Source organism: Fringilla coelebs (assembly GCF_963513975.1).
Source record: "Fringilla coelebs genome assembly, chromosome: 1".
NCBI classification, from domain to species: Eukaryota; Metazoa; Chordata; class Aves; order Passeriformes; family Fringillidae; genus Fringilla; species Fringilla coelebs.
In genome coordinates this window covers 95,163,506-95,177,365 of record NC_140028.1, presented here as the reverse complement: position 1 = coordinate 95,177,365, position 13,860 = coordinate 95,163,506, and the positions used below count along the sequence as shown (strand labels likewise).

Below are 13,860 nucleotides of genomic sequence, written 5' to 3'. Positions count from 1 at the left end.
CGCTTCCCGCCCGGCCCGGCGCCGCCGCCGCCCGAGTCTCTGAGGGAAGGACGCCCGCGGGGTGCGCTGGGGACGGGCCGCGCCGGGATGGGCGGGCCGGGGGGGGCTCGGTGCCGGCGCTCGGTGCCCGCCGGTGCCTCGGGAGGGCCCGGGGAGGGGTGGGGCTGTCAGCTGCATGGGCGTCCCTGTCGTCCCGCAGGCTCCCCAGCCGGCCGCCAGGATGTCGTACATGCTGCCGCACTTGCACAATGGGTGGCAGGTGGACCAGGCCATCCTGTCGGAGGAGGACCGGGTCGTGGTCATCCGCTTCGGGCACGACTGGGACCCCACGTGCATGAAGATGGATGAGGTGCTGTACAGCATCGCCGAGAAGGTAAACGGGAGCTTTCTGCTCCTTCTGAGCTCAGTGTTCCCCGTGGCTTGCTTGGAGCCTGGGGCAGCTTGTGACTGGGGTTCTGCACAGGTATCCCAGCTTTAGAAGGCAGCGGGAAAGCTGTGTGGTTTCACGAGTGTCTCCTAAAGACTGCTCTGATGTTTGCAGTGTTCTGGGGGGTGAAAAGAGCGTCGCAGATGTTCGGAAATCGAGGGTGCTGCATCTTAATAACCCACCACTGAGTGAGCATCGGCGTTCAGGCAGAAACAGTGCTCGGTGGTAGGGCTGCTGCGGCTCCAGGTAACGCAGCACTCTCACTTTACAGTGGAAATGTGTGATACCTTCAGGTTTCCATCTGAATAACTTGAAAAGTTACTTTCATTTTGGCTCTTAAAAATGGTGAGGCGCTAAAATATGCGGGATTGTGGTGATTAATCTCATATAATTCTGATTAATCTGTCAGTGATATTAATCTGTCAGTGATATTATCCATGGACACTTGCATACACTGAATTAAATTTTAAGAACCAAACTCCACAGCTGTTTTCAGATGGAAACTGAATGGTTACAAACAGCTGGTCATTTACTTAAGAACGATACATAGATAGGAAAAATTAGAGGGTTAGAATACACAATCAGCTTTTCCTGTATTTGCTAAATTTTTTGTGACACAATAGATGTAGAATATTGACAGCTCTTTAACGGAACCACATGAAGAAGGAAGCAAAAATACCTGAATCAGTAATGGTAACTTGGGTAGGAAAAGGTGCCAGCTATCATAGAAATCATAGAATGGTTTGGGTTGGAAGGGACCTTAAAGATCATCTCATTCCACCTCTCTTGCTCTCCTGACCAGGTTGCTCAGGGCCCCATCCAACCAGGCCTTGAACACTGCCAGGAATGGGGCATCCAGAACTTCGCTGCCTTCATAGAAAGTTCTGTGCATGCTGCATAGATTGACATGGAGTTGTTTTTGTGGTTTACTTTGCTTTCTGAAGATTTTTAAAATAACTTGTGTCTTGAAAATCCCCTCAATTAAAGATCTATACCCACAGCCAGGGGTTAAGGCGTATTAGAATGCAGTAAAGAGTTGTGACATGTTTTAACACCGTTTTGTATTCAGCCTGGTGGGAGTGATATGCTCAGATACTGTTAGTATGGACTTGTGGCAGGATGCTTGGCAATTTGGCAGACCTGCCGGCAGCTAGGGGTGACTGGGGGAAGAAAGAACAAAGTAACTTCTTATTTAAAAATCTCCCTCTGCAGAAATGGCAAATTAAAGGGGGAGATCCTACCTCATCCTCTTGCTTACAAGCCTTGTTTGGATCTCTGCTGTTTTAAAGAGTGAGTAAAAGTTCCAATTGTACAGGTGTTTGTTCTAGAGAATAATACAGAATGTTAACGTGCTATCATTGCAGGCTACGTCTGAAGGCAACGTGGCCATATTTTACATTTGTTACCCTGGTGCAACATTCTTTTAGACTGCAGCATGCTTTTGGGTAGCAGTAATATTTATCTGTATTTTATGATAGGAGAACAGGGTTTTCTTTTCAGTTTTTGTGAAAAACAAACTAAAATGCTATATGAAAGTCCAAAGTAGATGATTTTCACCGAAATGTACTCCACTTGCAGTTGACTGGGTTTTATCCCTAGTGTTATATGGAAAAGAAGCAAGGTTTCACTGAATGTCAAAACAATTCATAAGTGTAAGATGTTAGGGTTTTTTTGGCTTTGTCAGGGTTTCAATCAAACATTGATTGAAGCAAGAATTGAGTTTCACAAATTTTGTCTTAAAGATCTTTTCTAAAAATACACTTTTTTCTTTTCTTTAAAGGGAACTCATAATGATACAAACCTATCCCCTAAAATACAGGGATTGGTTTGCTAAATTAACACACCTTGTTTAATAAATTATTTATCTATGAGTGAATAGTGTAAATCAGGTAACTAGATCAGTTGGATCAATTGTATCAGTTTGGCTTTAGGGAGGATTTTTCAAATATTGTGCATTTATTTAACCATAATCAGAAGCATGAATAGCTGTGGCTTTTCCTTGAACATTAGTTATGCATCTGCATTTCTGCTAAGGTTACATGAAAAGTGAGAGAGGAAAAGAAGGTGGGGAAAGAGAAAAGCATACAGCTATTTTAGCTACTAGGGTTTGTAATTAAAAGCTGAGTAAAGTTAATCCATTTACTGATGTCTGTAGTTTTCAGAATTGTTAGCTGTAAGCACTGCTCTTGGCAGTACAATGTCTTTCTCTTTTCCCCTAGAAATTTATCACCTAAACTTACAGCATAATTAGCAAGAAAAAAGTTCAAATAAATATCACCAGTACAGACTTTCAAGGTTGTACTTGCTCTGTTCAGTTTAGTAATGCAAGTCTGCTGGCCACCTTCAATTCAAGTCATTGGTTGAAAAGGGTAGTCCCAGTTCCTGTATATTTTTTCCCTCAAGTTCCTTGACCATAAAGTAATATTCTGTTCTTCTGAACAGAAAAAAACACTGTCTAGAAACTGGTTAGAAAGATGAGAAGGTGGAATCTTGGATCTTGTTTCACATTTCCTTAGATATTTGGGCTGTAAGGTTTGCTTTTCAAAGGCAGCTGAAATCTTAACAACTAAAAAAACAGGAGCATTACTTACCTCTGACATAAATTTCAAGAAACTTCATTATTTTTGTCAATCATCCCAGGCATTCATCATAGTGTCAATTTCATGTTGTAGGATTTAATTTATTTATATTTTAGAAGGATATTGTTAATGAAGGGAGTCAAGGAGGAGAACTTCAGAGGACAAATGAGTCCCATGGCATATGATTTTTCCTACATTTATGTTTCCCGTTTACTAGCAAAGCATGTGATCTTCATGAAGACAGCATACAGAATCTTTATCCGATATTACAAGTCCTATAGATTCCTCTGCTTTATAGTTTTGAACCATTCAGTATAAAGATTTCATAGCAGTCCTCAGGCAGAGACAGTTCTGTGAAGTATTAAAACAGCCTGGAACAGTGGCCAGGCAGTAATGTACTTCTGGGTTTTCTACATGCATCTTCAGCCCTGTGGGTTGATTAGACTGATCTGTGATCACTGGGGAGAAGGGGCAAAACTGAAGCCCAACCTGTGAAAACAGGTCACACCATTTTGAATCCATGCTGTCTACCCTGTCCCCATGGAACAGCAGCTCCAACAGCCTGGTAAGGCAGAGAAAGTTTCGAATTGAAAGACAGATAAGGGAGGTCAGGAGTGTCAGAAATAGTTAATATCTGTCTCTGAAAATGCTTTTATTTTCAGTTGTTGCACAAGTGAGCTGCTGCCCAGAAGGAGGTGTCTCACTAGAGATTTGATTTTGTTTTTCTTCAGAAAGCAGTTGACTTACTGCAACAAATTTACTGTATTTAGTGTATGTTATGAGGTTAAGCACTTTCAGGGTAAACTTGTGTTATTATGTGATCAAGTTCTAAAATACTACAAGGTGTATTTCGTATTGTCTCTGCAGTAAAATTTTGGTCTATTTTAACAAATTCAGTGTAGTCTCCCTTGTAACTACTGCACTGCTTGTATTTAGTTGGGTTTGCATGTTTAGAGTTGTATTTTATTCTTGCTCTGAGGTGTCCATACTGTATCCTCAGTTACAGCTGAGGATACAAATCAGATAGAAAACTTGTTGGCAGCCACTGCCTTGACAGGGTAGCAAAGCTGGTTTTGTACAGGAATGTAGATTTTCAAGTGAAAGCTCTGTCTGAGCAATGGATTCACATCCCAACAGAGAGAGGTCAGCCTTTGGTTTGTCTCCACAAACCGTGCACATCCACAGCAGTCTGAATCCATAAATACTTCCCCTGCTTTTGCTTAAATCAAAGCTTTTTGTGAATTGGAGCTGGCTGTGTGTGAAGCTGGCTCAGATGCTGCTCTGTACTGCTGCTGTCTTGGCTCCGATATTGTGTCTGAGACAGGAACTGCTTCTTCAGGCTCTAAAACTGGTCAATACTGTGCAAAAAGAAACATCTGAGTCTCTGCAAGGCTTGTCTCATGTTGAAATGAAATGCCTCTTGGTGACAAGCTTGCCCAGCCTGGCACATTAAATTGCCCAGCCCCTAAACATTATATAGGCCGCTGCAGTTCTTGCGCATCACCCTCTCCGTGTGTTTATCTAGTCCCTCCTTAGGCCTGAATTCCTACTTCCTGCTGCTATCCTTGGCAGCCAGTGCCCAAACTCAACGAAGCACACCCTCATTCAATGTGCTTGTAAGCTGGCTTGTTTTGGAGTGGTGATCTTGCCAAATTTGAAATTAGGAAAGCGAGGGGTAAATAGAGCAGCTTTTAAAGTTTTGAATTAAAATTTGAGTCCAGCTTTAAGGTCTGCTTCAGACTTAATATGAGCTTTTCAGCAGGTGACTGTCATCAATTTCACTTCCATGAAAGTAGGTCAGAGAGAAGGAAGATTTAGTTAATGTCTTGGATGCTTGGATCCTGGTGATGACTTGCACATGTGCTCTGCAAAGGTGATTTCAGGGATCCAGTCCTTTTTAGTAAAATTTATGTAACAAATTAAGACTTTTATAGTCTGTTTCTCTTGTATGAAATCCTAGGCTGTTGATGATCACTGCTAGTGACGAGCATTTCTGGTTCTGCAACAACTCAACTAAATTAAATGCATATAATGTCAAACTAACTTCAAAAGGTTTTTTTGTTTCAGTACTATCTGGAGTACTGAGTTCTTGGAAGTAAAATTTTGGTTTAGGAGTGCTTATGGAGTGGTGTTCTGGTGCAACATGTAAATCCCCTTGGACTAATCTTTCACCGAATAAAACAGGTCCTAAGAATGTTTTATTAAAATAATTTTGCAAGCTCCAAATAAGGTAATTGTTCAGAGATGGTGTGCTCTGTCAAAATTGCTGAGCGCGTTGTAGAAATTTCCCCACATGGTGAAGGTGTGCTGCTGATGCTAAAAGTGCCAGCAGGGTGGAAGAAGTAATGATAGGATAAAAATGAAAATGGCTCCTCAGGTGTTTTGTTTTCTGAAAAAAAGGACCAAAACCCCCACAACTGTCTTTTGCCTGCCAGAGCTCACCAGGGAGTTGCCTCAGTCACTTCTCAGCTAAATTGTGCTGCCTCTGAACATCCCATTAAGGTTCTTAGAAGTCTTTAATGTGAAATTGAATTGGGTGTGAAGGATCCCTTCAGAGGGTTTGATATTGTGACTGTTGTAGTTTACAAGGCTTTACCTCCTGCCTGATTTAGAACATGGCCTAAACGGGATGTTTTCACTAGAATGTTGACTGAACCTAGGACTATAACTGCCTCCATAAAAGCGCTGTAAAAACTTTCAATGCTGCTTTGCTCTAGAAGAGATTTTACTTTCCTTGCTGGTAATACTTACTTACATTCTTGAAGTGTGATTATTTTTTATAGTTTTGAAACTGTCTTGAAGCAGAAGTCCATAAAAATTTATTTACTCTGTGCTTCTGAGGTTTTTTTTGTAAATAAACATTTCCATACTTTCTGAGTAAAGTGCCTGCTAGATTTTCTGTGTACAAGCTACACAATATGTCATATTTTTCTCATACAAACTAATCCTGTTCTGTGAACTAAAATAAAATATTGTTCCATCGGGCAGATACTATACTCATCATAGCATTTCCAGGCTTTTGATAGCAAAATTAACAAGTGGGAAGTACTGTCACAAACAGTGTGTTTGTCATAGATTTTAGACCATGTGTGTTAACCTCAGGCTGGTAATTCTGGGCAGTCAAATGGGAGGGACCAAAATTGTGTTAGCAGGTAACTGAGGATGGGGAGGCACAATTGTGCACTCCTGGTGTAGTGCAAAAGCATTTGATAATATACCTTAAAGTTAAATGTTTGTGCAATTTGGGTGACTTCTGACTTAGAATGTAATGTGTGTGTGTGTGTGTTAATTTCTACTGTGCACTTATGAGCTAAGTTTAGAAACCAAATTTTCCCCTAATTGCACTTAATAACAAGTATGCTACATCTAGGAAACAAAAATGTGACGTGATTTTCTTGCAGGAATGAAGGCATTGACTGTGACACTAGAGGGGAGGGATTCTTTTGCATCTGAGTAGCTCTGCAAAATGAAAGCCAGTTTTACCAGAATTGTCCAGACATTAGCTTCTAATCAAGGTCTTATTTCTTTAGAATTACACTTTTAAGTTTTAGCTTTGCACCTCTCATAAAAAGCTACTAGTCTTTAAATTAAATTATAAGTTTTCAATTTTAGACAAATTGGATGCTTTAGAGGGGGAAAATGCTTGGAGGCAGCCACTAGGGCATTGTAGATCATTAATTTTCTGAAGTCTATAAGCAGCTGATGACAGACAAAATGTGTCAGCTTGGCTTGCACAAAGCAACTATTCTACTTGTTTAGAGCTGTGCATGTCACTGTGAGTTCTCAGTTCTATATAAAGGGCATTTGTTTCTCTGGATGTTGATTTAGCATAGTATCTTTCCAGTTGATACTGGATGTGAAATGAACTTCTTAGCTATATTGAAAAATATTTTCCATGTTAATTGATTGTTGTGATTAACAATAAAAGCAAGGCTGTTTATTTTGATTTTATGACTTAATAATTTGGAAAATAGATGTTACAATAATGAAAACGTATGTCTTTTAATTGGTAATATATATTGCTTTTGTATTTCCTGTTTTCTTCTGTTTAGGTTAAAAACTTTGCTGTTATTTATCTTGTGGACATCACTGAAGTACCAGACTTCAACAAGATGTACGAGTTGTACGATCCCTGTACCGTCATGTTTTTTTTCAGGTTTGTGATGGTTCTGGAATGTTACTCATTTAAACTTCCTGTTGGTCAAATACAGTGTCTCAGCACATCATATCCAAATGCATAACAGCACACTCATGCCTATATTTACATTGCTCTACAGAAGAGTAAACTGATTTTATAGGATAATGGCTTGTTTTCCAATTAGCCTGGTAACAGTGTTTGATAATAGAGTGCAAATTAGTGATACTGAAAACTGGGTTGATTATCCATTTTTCTTAGTTTTAAATCTCAAACTCAAAGTAGAGAATACTGTAGTAACATAGTAGTCAAGCTTGCCAAACTTGGCTTTCAAAATAAATCAAAAGTAATAAGGTTTTTTTTGGAGTTAAGGTTTCTACATTGATGAGACAAAATGTTCTACTGACAAGCATGGAAGTCTCTCTGGAGTAGTGGGAAAGTAGTGGGAAAGAAATACAAACAATAAGGAATATGCTGAAGGATAATTGCACTGAGTAACCATTTTGGGGACATGTTTGGAGTCCTTATTTTTGCTTTAAAAATTGTCAGTAAAATGTCAGTTTAAGTGAGAGGAGTAATGCTTGTTTTGCAAGCCTGTTCAGGTTGTAAGGGCTTTCTTTGATCCTACAAAGCATTTGGGGTGGGGTATAAGATTTCTTTCTGAATTTTAATACCATATTAACCTGTTTTTTTGTTCTTCCTCTTTAAAGGAACAAACACATCATGATTGATTTAGGTACAGGTAATAACAACAAGATCAACTGGGCAATGGAAGATAAGCAGGAGATGATTGACATTATAGAAACTGTTTATAGAGGAGCCCGCAAAGGTCGAGGTTTGGTGGTATCGCCAAAAGATTATTCCACTAAATACAGATATTGATGTTTCTTTGGGTTGCCTTTTTTCAAATCCTATGTCCAGTTAAAATTATTCCTGTGTATGTGTGTACATAAATGTATATTAAAAGGAAAAAAAAACCCCTACAAGTCTTTGAATATTGAGCATAATTTGAATTATTTAAAAGATTTGAGTTCTGTTAGCCTGGAACTGTCTTGAATATTACTGCAGTAATATTGTAGCTGAATTTTGGGGTTTTCTTTTTAAAAGCCTCTCCTTGGTTGTCCTTTTGGTATGACATATTTTTGTACTCAAAAAGCCTGTTTGCAGAAAAAGCATTTTAAATTGTTTCATTTGCTTTTATTACACAAGTGTCTGGGAAAACTATACTATAGTTTTTTTAAAGAATAAAGTGAGTTCCACTTATTCACCTTGATTTTTTTCAGCTAATGAAATTTGACAGTGAGTACAGATGGGTGCATTGGGTGCAAGTCCATAATGCTGAAGATTACTTCTGTTGGGATTTCCTTGCATATCATACTAGTCCCCTGTATCCACTAAAAATGTGAATAAAACAAGGTGCATTTATTAGTATTTAACAAAACTCAGAGAAAACATCTCCCCGTGACTTTGCTCACTACACCCCCATCAGCCTGAAGGACCTGTGGTGCCAGACTCCTTTTCCATGGTGGCTGGGTACTCACTTTGAAGCACTTGGTGAATTCTGCAGTGCCAAAACACAATTGCACTTCTGGAGCTGGCTGCAGACAGCAGCTGAGGAAACCAAAAGCCGTGCTGTCACCTGACCTCCTGTTTGCCTAATGGTGTACCAAAATGCACATGTACCTGGGAGACTTGGATTGGATTCCACTATGGCATAGCTTTTGTAATTTCCATTTCCATTTCTGACAACTTATATGGTAATGGAATTGATGTTGTGTAGGGGCTAGTTTGTTTTTTAAACTGATACATGCATATTTACAGGATTAATTAAAACCAAACCAGGCTAGCTCCCTTCTCCAGAAAGAAAAAATCCAGTTTGTTACAAGACAAAGAATTTACTTCTACTTCCAAGCATGTTGTAGAGGATTTAGAAAGCGTGAAGAAAGTACAACAAAAGGGTCTCAATTTCTGCTAAAGTTAATCTGGTTTCGAGTGGTTATTGATTTTGGAATAATTTATGTTGGAAGGGAATGTCAGCCTCCCAGTCATAGTAGGTTCCACATGGTTAGATTGCCCAGGATTGCGTCCAGTGTTGAGTATCTTGGTTGGACTAGATGATCTCCAAGATGTCTTCCAACCTTGATGATTCCATGTTCTCTAAGGATGGAGATTCTTCAGCCATTCTGGAAGGCCTGTTCTGCTGTTTGAGCACCTTCATAGTTGAAAAAGGCGTTCCTTGCATCTAGCTGGAATTTTCCATGTTTCAGCTTGTGTTGAGTAACCCTGTTGTACAAAACCTTCAAGAAGAGTCTGTTCCCCGTGTTCTGCCACGGGGTCGTGGTTGGCAGCAAGAAGCCACGGTCCTTTCTTTAGGCTGGACTAAGAGATTGCTCTCAAACCTTGTATCTGCTGTACTCCACTCTGTCTTGGTGGCTGTGTTTCACCTCCCTCACACCACTGCATCTCTTGAACTGGGCAGCCCCCAAACGGACAGAACATTGTGGGCACACCCACAGCGAGGTGACTGGAGGGGGAATGACTTGCTGGCCCTACTTTGTGCTAATACTGGCCAGTGGATTGCTGCAGCCCTTGCTGCCTGGGCACCCTGCTCACTCAGCCGGCCTTTCCTCCAGACCCCTGTCCTGCAAAGCAGTGCCAGCCAGCCCCTCACACCTGCTCAGCTTGGCATTTTGAACTTCAGCAAGGTCCTGTTGGCCCACTTCTCCAGCCTGTCCTCCAGCATACCAACCTCTCCCCCCAGTCTGACAGTACGTGCAAGTCTGCACTGATTAAAGCATTAATTGGAATGATTTCTTGATATTAATGAAGGCTGTAATAGAAGCATTTCTCCCTCATTAGCTGAGGTATTCTGTTAACCTGGCAATGCTTCAGTTTCTGCATTTCTGGTAAAAGGTTCCCATGACATTTCAAACTAAATCTTCCCTGCAGAGTACCAAGGTTTTGGTGTACAACCACCTTAGATTTAGTGCAGCTACCCTGTTTTCTGGCTACCAATTTCTTCTGGACATGCCTGGTAACTAGAATTCCTAATCTATTTCCAGGTCTTTAAGTAAAATAAACTGTTTTCATCAAAACAGCTAACATTAAAGAGTTGAAATTGTCACAATATAAATACCTGAGTGATGTTACCTGCACTGGTGTGTACAGCTTTGGGTGGGCTTGTGCAAAGAGTAACAACTGAGCAGCTGTAGCCTACAAATACTGCCATTTTTTTTTAGTACAGAATTTTTTTAGTACAGAATTAGTACAGGTTTATTCTAAGAACCTGTAAGTTAAAAAGGCAACAAATCTTACTGTTTTAATATTAAAATAAACACATTTTCATTCATTGAAAATATTTGTGATTGGATAAGTTCACTATATAGAATACAGTTTTCCATCCAAAACAGTGGCTTTGCCTTCTCTGAAACTAACAGTTCTTTTTCAGCTCCAGAAAATACAGTGCCCCACTTAGATGAACAAACCCAGCTTTCTATTTTTTTCCCAGGGGAATAGTTTAAACATTTTTTTTCAAGGTTCTGTTATGACATGATACAAACACATTTGTTTTCCCTTAACATTTTTTGTTAGTGTGACTCTGTACTGGAAAATGTCGGAGTCAGTGCTATGCTGTTCTGCCCTTAATCTTCCTCAAACACATCCTCATTTCAGTGCTGCAAAGATACAGTGAATAAATAGGTTAGTGATTTATTCATGAATGTGATTCAGCATGGAGATAGGAAGATCTCTGTGCAGTTAAATACATCTTTGTGGATTGTCTTTCTGCATTTCTGAAAATTATTGCATGCCTCGTGCAAAAGGCATCAGAATGAAAAGATACCTAAATTACTTCAGAATATTTACAGACATTCCTGCCTTTCACTGCGTGAGAAGTTCCAGTGACAAGAATAATTGATGTGTCTCAGTTTGACTCAGGAAAGTGTGCAACAACAGGAAGACAACATGACTTGCATCCACAGAACATGGAAGCAGTGCTGCCTCATAAATACTAAGGACACAGAGTCAGCCATCCATCAGGGAGGGGGCTGGCATTTGCAAGAGACAGATAGAAAATCCAGAACACAATCCTGAAATGTAGCATCATTTTATATTATGAAGTGATTGACTGTAGTTCACTGCTGTGTTTGTGGTGAGTGTGTGTGAGAGGTGTGCTCCAAGCCACACTGGGAAGCTGCAGCAGGTTAAAAAGCAGAGGTACATAAATTGACACCAGCAGGCATCCTCAGCTAGGCTGGCATACCTGACGGGCAGGAATGGTGGGCAGGAACACTCCAAGCCACACACATTTCCCTATGAATGGACAGCCTCGGATTTACACACTTGGGGTGTGTGGGAAACACACTTGGGGTGAGTTAGCACTGCCCCCCCTTGTATATTACACTCAGCTGGAACAGAGGCAGCAAGATTCAGTTTTTCTTTTGTAAAACTGGTCACATTCTTTGTCTCTTGGCAAAAAAAAAAAAAAAAGTATATTAATTATTTTTTAAAAGTACACTTTCAAATCCAAGAAAATGCAGGTATAGTAAATATGTAAACACCATTACTTGCTCACCACTCAAAACTATGCATATAACACAGAAAAACTTAAGAAAGTGGCTTTACTCCCAAATCTTCATCACTGTTTTCTACCCCAGCCTCTGTCATCAGGTCAGCAACACGCTTCTCAAGGTCATTGATGCGCTCACCCATTTCTTCCAGTAAAAAGTTAAAGATAAAACATTTTATAAATAAGAGAAACATTTTATAAATAAGAGTTCTACATTTTTACAGGTTTTTTTCTTCAGTAAGAAGAACAAGCAGCTTTCTTCCAGATGTGTCAGCCTTTTTCTTGTTCATGTTTAATGGAAGATGAAGCATGGACAAGGTGGTATTGTTAGAACACAATCCCTCATTCTCTTGTGACAGATAAGCATTCAAATTCTTAGTACCAAGAGCCTTTGCAAATACTCATGAGTGAACTGTGTGAGAGATTGTTTTCTTTCTGAGGAACGCTTTTAGGTGATACCATACAGGTAACCTACAGAATTAGAATATGAGTGCTACTCAAACATTATTCAGGAAGTAGCTGCTTCCTTAAAGGTCAAGTTTCTGAAAAAAAATTTAATAATTGCTTCAGAAAGCAGAGATAGTTTCTGTAAGCACATGTAATAAGAAAGCTCAGAGCCCCTTCAGGTCTGATTTTCTTCTTTTGAGGGCTCACCTTGTCATGCTCAGGCCAACAGCTGCTTTTAAACCGTGGTTCCATTGAGTTCCCTTTTTGGAGATGGGTGTTTTTTTGCATCTTTGGAATCTTTACATATAATTTGATGCTTATTTTACTTGAAAGCCAGAATTGGTGCACCGAGACTACTTGTAGTGAAACATTTTTTAGGATTTCCTTCGTAGAAAAAGGGATCTATAAACGTCACACATTCTACGCTAATTTGATGTTTACGAGAGAAGCCCACCCCGCTGTTAGGAGCAAAGATCCCGCCCGCACCCACCAGCGCGCAGGGGCCCCAGCCGCGGGATCCCGAAGCCAGCCGCGGCACCCCGCGTTCCAAAGAGGATATTTCTCAGCGTCAGCTTCTCCGTCAGAGCCTCAAAATTCTCCTGCAGCCGGCAGAGCAGATTTTCCGCCTGCGGGGGAAGGGGGAGAATAAACACCGGGGAAGCAGAAGGCAGGGCCCCGGCCGCACAGGAGCCCGCAGCAGGGCACCCCGCCCGGCCCCGCTCACCAGCTGCGGCAGCTCCGCGGCTCCCGGCGCATCGGCGGCCGCCATCGGCTCCGGCTCCGCGGCGGGGCGGGCACAGAGCGCACGGCACAGAGCGCACGGCCCCGCCCGCAGCGCTCCGCGGGCAGCCGGGGAGCCCGTCACTGCCAGCTCCTTATTTGCTGGAGAAAGCGGCGTTCCGCGCCGCAGTAGCTAAATAAGGATGCCGAGGTTTGATTATAAGAAGTCTTACAATTTTTTTTTTTTAAAGGTTTGCTTCCTTTTCACCCGTGCAATTAGTTTTGTGCGATGGAGTGATAAAAATACCGTGGTGGTTGAAGTTCCTTGCACTGCAATGCCGAGCGAGACAACATCAAAGGCATCAGCAAGAGTCGCATGGTGCCTCTTGCAGCACCAGCATCTAGGTCATCCCTGGCTTTTGGGTGCACAGCGTAATAAAGCTCCCAGTGCATCTATTACAGAGGTGTCGTTCTTCTGGATGCTGAGACTGTTGCCTGATGAAAATGAAGAGGTTTTCATTTCACTGTGTTTCTATGGTTAGGAGCATATCACTGTTAGGCAATAAATTACCTTAGTCAATTACTTTGAGTAATTACATATGCTAGATATGCCAAATATGTGTCTTCATCCACAAAAAATTTCTGAGCTGGGAATTACTTCAGCTGCTGTAAGCCTACCACTTAGAATCTTTCGTAATAAACTTAATTGTTCTCCTTCTTGACCTTCCCCACCTCATTTGAGAGGGTGTGTTAATCTCTGAGGTGAAATTCTGGAATCAAAGCAAACCTCTGCATTGCTGCCTGCTTCCCATAATTGTAGCTTCTCTGTACAGCCTTTTTCCCCTCTCTTGCAGATAGTACTTGTAGAAAGAAAAATCAAGCATATTTTGCAAAGCTTGAGTGTCCTGCTCTAGACAGCTTCTAGATAAACAAAATGAACAATATTATGCATGTAGATAGGGTTTGCTTTTGTATGTAGGCACTA

At 41.0% G+C, this 13,860-nt stretch overlaps 2 protein-coding genes across 3 annotated transcripts; one reads left to right on the top strand and one right to left on the bottom strand.

Annotated features, from left to right (window-relative positions):
• The first annotated feature begins 4 nt into the window (after positions 1–4).
• Positions 5–10,458, top strand: TXNL4A (thioredoxin like 4A). 2 transcript variants are annotated; one of them, XM_084215290.1, is made up of 4 exons: positions 5–61; positions 200–373; positions 7,059–7,162; positions 7,852–10,449. In XM_084215290.1, exons 2-4 carry the CDS (start codon positions 221–223, stop codon positions 8,021–8,023), a joined length of 429 nt encoding a protein of 142 aa, XP_084071416.1. In that variant the 5' UTR covers positions 5–61; positions 200–220; the 3' UTR covers positions 8,024–10,449. The 2 variants fall into 2 exon arrangements, with proteins under 2 accessions (XP_084071416.1, XP_084071417.1); XM_084215291.1 differs by lacking the exons at positions 5–61; positions 200–373 and adding exons at positions 550–673; positions 1,640–1,717 and having other exon boundaries at positions 7,852–10,458.
• Positions 10,459–11,481: 1,023 nt separating this feature from the next.
• On the bottom strand, positions 11,482–12,924 carry HSBP1L1 (heat shock factor binding protein 1 like 1; the record flags this gene model as incomplete). The annotated part of the gene is made up of 3 exons (XM_084206836.1): positions 11,482–11,853; positions 12,646–12,781; positions 12,880–12,924. 3 exons carry the CDS (start codon positions 12,922–12,924, stop codon positions 11,747–11,749), a joined length of 288 nt encoding a protein of 95 aa, XP_084062962.1. The 3' UTR covers positions 11,482–11,746.
• Positions 12,925–13,860: the final 936 nt, after the last annotated feature.

Bases quoted from the DNA above. Each gene is read 5' to 3' on its own strand.
- TXNL4A (XM_084215290.1), top strand. From the start codon at position 221: ATGTCGTACATGCTGCCGCACTTGCACAATGGGTGGCAGGTGGACCAG. The intron at 374-7,058 runs GTAAACGGGAGC...TCTTCTGTTTAG, and splicing joins TGTACAGCATCGCCGAGAAG to GTTAAAAACTTTGCTGTTAT. The intron at 7,163-7,851 runs GTTTGTGATGGT...TCCTCTTTAAAG, and splicing joins ACCGTCATGTTTTTTTTCAG to GAACAAACACATCATGATTG.